The following is a 7261-nucleotide window of genomic DNA, read 5'->3' as shown; positions in this document are numbered from 1 at the left end:
GTAGTGGTTTTAAAGTCATAGAGCACTGCTGGAACGCTTGTCTTTTTAATTTTTATTACAGCACTCTATGGGGTGCGCGATTACTTTTCTGAGTGGGCCAGTCGCAGATAATAGACTCGGCTAACGTTTTATGTAACAATAAGAAGCACAATTTAACAATCGGGGGCATCATGACGTTATTTTCAACGTAATTTTATATCCATAATAACTATAGTCGTAACTTCAGCAGACACAAGTGGGCCGGATGAAACACTTTGGTGGGCCGTAATTTTCCCATCTCTACTATATGTGTATGAGGGAGGGAATTCCAAATTATTATCCCGAACGCGGTTCAATTGAAACTAGGTTTTCTAAACTTTAAAACTACTTTTTTTTTATTTCCAGCTATTGCTGGACTTATACCAAGCTGCATTTCTATATTACTTGCAACTCTTGTAGAATATTTAACAGAGGGTACCTATCCCGCAGAATAAGTAACATTGATGTGTGCTCATCACCTACCTATGCTCGTGTTTCAGAGTATTTTCATTATGGTGGAAAGAGTTTTGATGGAGACTTGTAATGAGACTATTGCAATATTGGTACCTCTAGCTGCTTCTATGATTTCCCTCCCCATGCTTATGGCAGTAACCTCAGTATACCACCGGTCAAACGTGAACAGTTCTAAAAAGACTCCTCTCCAAACCAAGCAGATAAACAAGAGATGTATTAAATAATAATGATTATACATGGAGTAAGTCACTAATATAGTGGGCTGCCCGGCTAATTATGATTTTGTTTCATGCTTATTTAGCTTTGCTAATAGTTTAATATTTCCTGCATTGAACTCGTGATTATTGAACTATAGTTTGTGAATCTGTCTTGCATTTTTATTGTTTTTGTGAAATATTCTCGGTGATTTTACTGTATTTCATTGTATCTTACTAGTTATGTAGGAGTCTAATTTGATGAAAATGTTTATATTGTTTATATTGTGTTTGTTTATATCTTCATCTGTTTCCGTAATCCATTTGGCTGCATCTGACATCTCGACTGTATATTTTGTGGTGGGCGAGTGCTTGATAATTTCACGACATATTACAATACTCCTGTGTTTAAAGTTGTGTATTGTGGGCTTGTGGATTCCAGCTTGCTTATCTCGATTGAATAGACGGGTATGCTCGATAGCAGTCCTAAGTTAACACCACCAATTGCAGGATACAGAATGTAATTATTTTACAGTCTACCAGCATTTATAATTTTCATCCATAACAGGATACAAAATGTGTGTTTTTTAAACCTACGGACTTTCACAATTCTCTATCTACAACAGAATGCCGATGAATGAAGTAAAACGGTTTCATTATCTTTGAACCCACGTACATTTGCACCCAGGACAATTGCGCCTGCATACTTTTGCACTCACGGACATTTGAACCCATAAACAATTGCACCCATACCTTGCTCTCCCAGATTTTTGCACCCACATACAGATTGCGCCTATGTACATTTGCACCCACGGACATTTGCCCCCACGGACATTTGGACCCATGTACATTTGCACCCACGGACATTTGCACTCATGAAAATTTGCATCCACGGACATTTGGACCCATGTACATTTGCACCCGAGGACATTTGCTAAATTGGTATGGTTGGTATTGCGGTTCAAGGAAAAAATATTTTCTCCGACACTATTGAATCAAACAATGTCAAATTATAGTAGCCTACTTCTAACCGGGTAAAGTTACAACGACGCAACTATTTCTATTTTTCATCTTCCCTAATTGCTGTAAAACCCGATATTTCTTGCCCCAAATTATTTACTGTAATTGATGGAAGCACTTTTCTATAACACAAAAGCACTTTCATTTGAGTTTTGTCTCCATAGCATTGCTGTCTTGTTCATGAAATTACACAATTTGTATAAAACATGTTATTTGTAACATACGTATTGTTTTGCAAACAGTTCATAAACCAGGTCTTGGCTTTCACTTCAACTTAATATCCTTAGTAGGTCAAAAAAGAAAATACCTATATATACAAATAAAAAATATCTGAAGCATTCCGTTATTGGGTTATTCTACTTCTGAGCTCACATTGGGATGTCAAATAAATAATTTAAGATTTGCAGGAAGATACAGGAAGTGCAAAAAGATCTTGACACAACATATTAAATTTATTTTCTTTCGATGAAATAACGCAAACGTTGTCGAATGTACGGTGGTTAGTGGACGATGGGAAAGAAAAGTGGTCGTACATGAATTAATCAAGTCATTGTTAAATCAATTGTACAAGACAAGAGAGAGGTGCTTTGAGAAAGACGAATGGATAAGAGAAAAACAAACAGCGAGAAACGTCTTCGACTGGACGAAAGCATGATTTTGGAACAAGTTATTTACAGCACTTTCTACTCTTGTATTATTGCGTCATAATGGTATCTACATCAATGCAGGTTGTTTTCCTCGATCTGTGTTAATGGATAAAATTCAAATTAATCACTTCGGGTTTGCAGTGAGTTCGTCTTCATTACTATGCATGACATTAGGATGTCGCTATTTCGGAGCAAATGGCAATAGAACCTCTTTCACTTCATAATGGGTTCTCCATGTATGTGTTCTCCATGTATGTGTTTAGGGGTGAAAAATTCGATCGGTGAAAGTGTCCATAGATCCGAATATCTGTGAGTGCAAATGTTCATGGGTGCAAATGTCCTCGGGTGCAAATGTACATGGGTCCAAATGTCCGTGGGGGCAAATGTCCGTGGGTGCAAATGTACATAGGCGCAATCTGTATGTGGGTGCAAAAATCTGGGGGAGCAAGGTATGGGTGCAATTGTTTATGGGTTCAAATGTCCGTGAGTGCAAAAGTATGCAGGCGCAATTGTCCTGGGTGCAAATGTACGTGGGTTCAAAGATAATGAAACCGTTTTACTTCATTCATCGGCATTCTGTTATAGATAGAGAATTGTGAAAGCCCGTAGGTTTAAAAAAAAAACATTTTGTATCCTGTTATGGATGAAAATTATAAATGCTGGTAGACTGTAAAATAATTACATTCTGTATCCTGCAATTGGGGGTGTTAACTTAGGACTGCTATCGAGCATACCCGTCTATTCAATCGAGATAAGCAAGCTGGAATCCACAAGCCCACAATACACAACTTCAAACACAGGAGTATTGTAATGTGTCGTGAAATTATCAAGCACTCGCCCACCACAAAATATACAGTCGAGATGTCAGATGCAGCCAAATGGATTACGGAAACAGATGAAGATATAAACAAACACAATATAAACAATATAAACATTTTCATCAAATTAGACTCCTACATAACTAGTAAGATACAATGAAATACAGTAAAATCACAGAGAATATTTCACAAAAACAATCAAAATGCAAGACAGATTCACAAACTATAGTTTAATAATCACGAGTTCAATGCAGGAAGTATTAAACTCTTAGCAAAGCTAAATAAGCATGAAACAAAATCATAATTAGCCGGGCAGCCCACTATATTAGTGACTTACTCTATGTATATTCATCATTATTTAATACATCTCTTATTTGTCTGCTTGGTTTGGAGAGGAGTCTTTTCATAACTGTTCACGTTCGACCGGTGGTATACTGAGGTTACTGCCATAAGCATAGGGAGGGAAACCACAGAAGCAGTTAGAGGTACCATTATTGCAATAGTCTCATTAATACTCTCCATCAAAACTCTTTCCACCATAATGAAAATACTCTGGAACACGAGCATAGGTATGTAATGAGCACACATCAATGTGACTTTTTCTGCAGGATAGGTAACCTCTGTTAAATATTCCACAAGAGTTACTTCCGAAAATCCACGCAGTCCCATCGTTAACGGATACAAAAATGTGAGCGCTTTCAGGCACTTGTAATGATGTGCAAGTAATATAGAAATGCAGCTTGGTATAAGTCCAGCAATAGCTGAAAATAAAAAGAACTAGCTTCAAAGTTTAGAAAACTTATTAGTTTCAATTGAACCGCGTTTGGGATAATATTTTGGCATTGCCTCCCTCATTCACATATAGTACAGGTGGGCAAATAAAGGCCCGCGGGCCGAAACCGGCCCACCAAAGTGTTTCATCCGGCCCACTTGTGTCTGCTGAAATTACGACTATAGTAATTATGGATATAAATCTACGTTGAAAATAACGTCATGATGCCCCCGATTGTTACATTGTGCTTCTTATTATTACATAAAACGTTAGCCTAGTCTATTATCTGCGACTGGCCCACTCAGAAAAGTAATCGTGCACCCCATAGAGTGCTGTAATAAAAACTAAAGGACGAACGTTCCAGCAGTGCTCTATGACTTTACCACCACTACCAGTACGAAATCACTTAATTCTATATGTATATTGTCACAATTTATACGTCATGATGCATTTATATATATATACATCAACTATATATGCTGCCATTGAGACCAATGGACAAATTTATTGCATCCTGTTTAAACCAGAAAACCAATAACAATTGTTCTTCAATGTATACTTACGCAAAGCACTAAATAACTTGTAACGTCCAAATCTATCCATTAGCGGCCCAGCTGCTACGGAGAAGAAAACAGCAAGCATGTTGCCTACAATTCTAATGGTTCCTGGGAGTGTCTCTGGAACATCTGGAAACGTTTTCATCAGTAACGATGTGACGAGAACTTTTGTCATTGCAAAATAAGATGTGTCAAGAGACACTATAATTGTTATCAAAACAAAGTTAATATTTCTGTAATGTGATGCAGTTTTCTTCAGGCTCTCGAGAATGTTTTCCATACTCAATACAGTCCTTTTTTGATTTAATTCGTTCAAAATTTTTTCTTGAGATGCACTTGGCGGACTTGGTGGGTGATTTTTGGCATATGAGTAGACAAATATGACGCAAATTATCAAAAACGATGAAATAATTCCAAAACTCATTGCAAAAACATTTCGAACTTTGTCAGAATCAAACCTTCCTTTCGAACTGTCCAGTACGTCATTCAATAGCAAAGGATATAGCAGAGATGATAACATTTGACCAGCATGAATTGCACTGAATTCGATCGCAATTGACGTCCCGACTTCTTTTTCAGAAAACCAGTTTGCTGCCAAAATTGCCGGAATGACGTATGATATTCCTGCCGAAATTCCGATGAAAATTTGTCCCATCAGAACGAAATAGTAGAAGTCGCTAAAAAAGGTTTGACATATTTAGGAATTCGAGAATATATATGTATTTTTTTCAAATGTCTGAAAAGCGGGACTTTATTGATATTGTACAACACTTTTTGTGTTTATTCTGGTAAAAATATACCGAAAACAAATTATATATTTAGGTTCCATTACATTTGAACCCACGTACATTTGAACCCATGACAATTGCACCTGTATGCTATTGCACCTATGAAATATTTGTTGTTTCACGGATAGTTAAACCCATATATACTAACCCTAACCCATGGGTTTTAGCACCCGCATATAGATTGAACCCGTGGATATACGCATGGGTTCAAATGTACATGGGTTCAAATGTACGGTCACCATATATTTAACTGTCCCAATATATATGCTATGATTCAAATTTAAAATATCAATCACAGATGATCAATAATTGGAAATAAATATTCAACAAAATATAGTGGTGTGGTGTGTGATGTTCGAGATCATACAATTTATCTTTTACATAGGTTTTATATGAATCTCATATTAGCTTTAATACTTATGTAGAAGTCCTATTGCCACCGTTATTGCGCCCAAAAGTCCACCACTTGTTAAAATGATACACTGTGCTCGAACTCTGATATGATTGTGAAATAATGACATGACAACCAGAACGAGGGATCCAACCCAAAACGTGGCACTCGGTAGCAAGTCAACCGAAGATGGTGAAATATTGAAGTATCTGGCAACTATGTTGTTGACGATTCCGTAAGCACATGATGAAAATTCGCTTGTGAAGATGGCAAGGAAAACAACAACAACAAAGCACCACCTAATCCTGTATAGTTCGTATTTCAATATAATATCAACGTTTTCAATATTTAAGTCTGAGAATCAAAATTGATATTATAGGACACAAAGTATACATATATATGAATAGATTTGCTAAATTGTTATGGTTGGTATTGCGGTTCAAGGAAAAAATATTTTCTCCGACACTATTGAATCAAACAATGTCAAATTATAGTAGCCTACTTCTAACCGGGTAAAGTCACAACGACGCAACTATTTTTATTTTTCATCTTCCTTAATTGCTGTAAAACCCGATATTTCTTGCCCCAAATTATTTATTGTAATTGATGGAAGCACTTTTCTATAACACAAAAGCACTTTCATTTGAGCTTTGTCTCCATAGCATTGCTGTCTTGTTCATGAAATTACACAATTTGTATAAAACATGTTATTTGTAACATACGTATTGTTTTGCAAACAGTTCATAAACCAGGTCTTGGCTTTCACTTCAACTTAATATCCTTAGTAAGTCAAAAAAGAAAATACCTATATATACAAATAAAAAATATCTGAAGCATTCCGTTATTGGGTTATTCTACTTCTGAGCTCACATCGGGATATCGAATAAATAATTTAAGATTTCCTAAGACTATGTAATTCCGCACACTTACAACTGCAGTCCCAGCTTGTGCACATTCATATAATCTTATAAAGTCGAATATTACAATTTCACACGCATTCACTGTCTGTAAGAATAACACGGAAGACTATTACAAAACAATCAAAAGTCATTGCAGGAAGATACAGGAAGTGCAAAAAGATCTTGACACAACATATTAAATTTATTTTCCAGACTATGAGAACGTGCGGAACTGTTTATGTTCGGCTACGCATTGAAGTATCTGGATCCGTCTGGAACATAAAGTCGTAAGTGATCTCTATCACTCAGACACGAGGTTAATGTTTTAATTTTAAGGTACAATATCATTTTGTAAGTTGAATAAGCCTTTGTGGCATGCTTCAACAATCTTTGAACTATATTATCATGTATTGTCTTTAAATGTTTGAGGATATTAAGCTGGAATTATTTTTAGAAAAAATATATGCTTGCTCGATTCGATCGTAAGCCTTTAGTGATAATTCGGCTATTTGAAATCTTAACTAAAATTTAGCACAATATAGTTATGTTTTTCATATTAATAATATAATAACCAAGTCAAACCCTATAAGTATGACTTTCTTAAATTAACTTAAATTAAACGCAAAAACTCGTTCGACTCAAATAACCAAGCCTGTTCAACATGAGTAGCCAGTTTTAATATA

The 7261-nt window shown here is 35.9% G+C and overlaps 1 protein-coding gene across 1 annotated transcript; it reads right to left on the bottom strand.

Moving 5' to 3' along the window:
- Positions 1 to 3525: 3525 nt before the first annotated feature.
- On the bottom strand, positions 3526 to 5944 carry LOC144421965 (choline/ethanolamine transporter FLVCR2-like). Its single transcript, XM_078111603.1, has 3 exons — positions 5706 to 5944; positions 4507 to 5177; positions 3526 to 3932 (listed from the first exon to the last, which is right to left on the bottom strand). The coding sequence occupies exons 1-3, from the start codon at positions 5807 to 5809 to the stop codon at positions 3526 to 3528; spliced, it is 1182 nt and encodes a 393-aa protein (XP_077967729.1). The 5' UTR covers positions 5810 to 5944.
- Positions 5945 to 7261: the final 1317 nt, after the last annotated feature.

Source organism: Styela clava, chromosome 4, assembly GCF_964204865.1.
Source record: "Styela clava chromosome 4, kaStyClav1.hap1.2, whole genome shotgun sequence".
Classification (NCBI taxonomy): domain Eukaryota; kingdom Metazoa; phylum Chordata; class Ascidiacea; order Stolidobranchia; family Styelidae; genus Styela; species Styela clava.
This window is presented reverse-complemented; position numbering and strand designations above follow the sequence as displayed.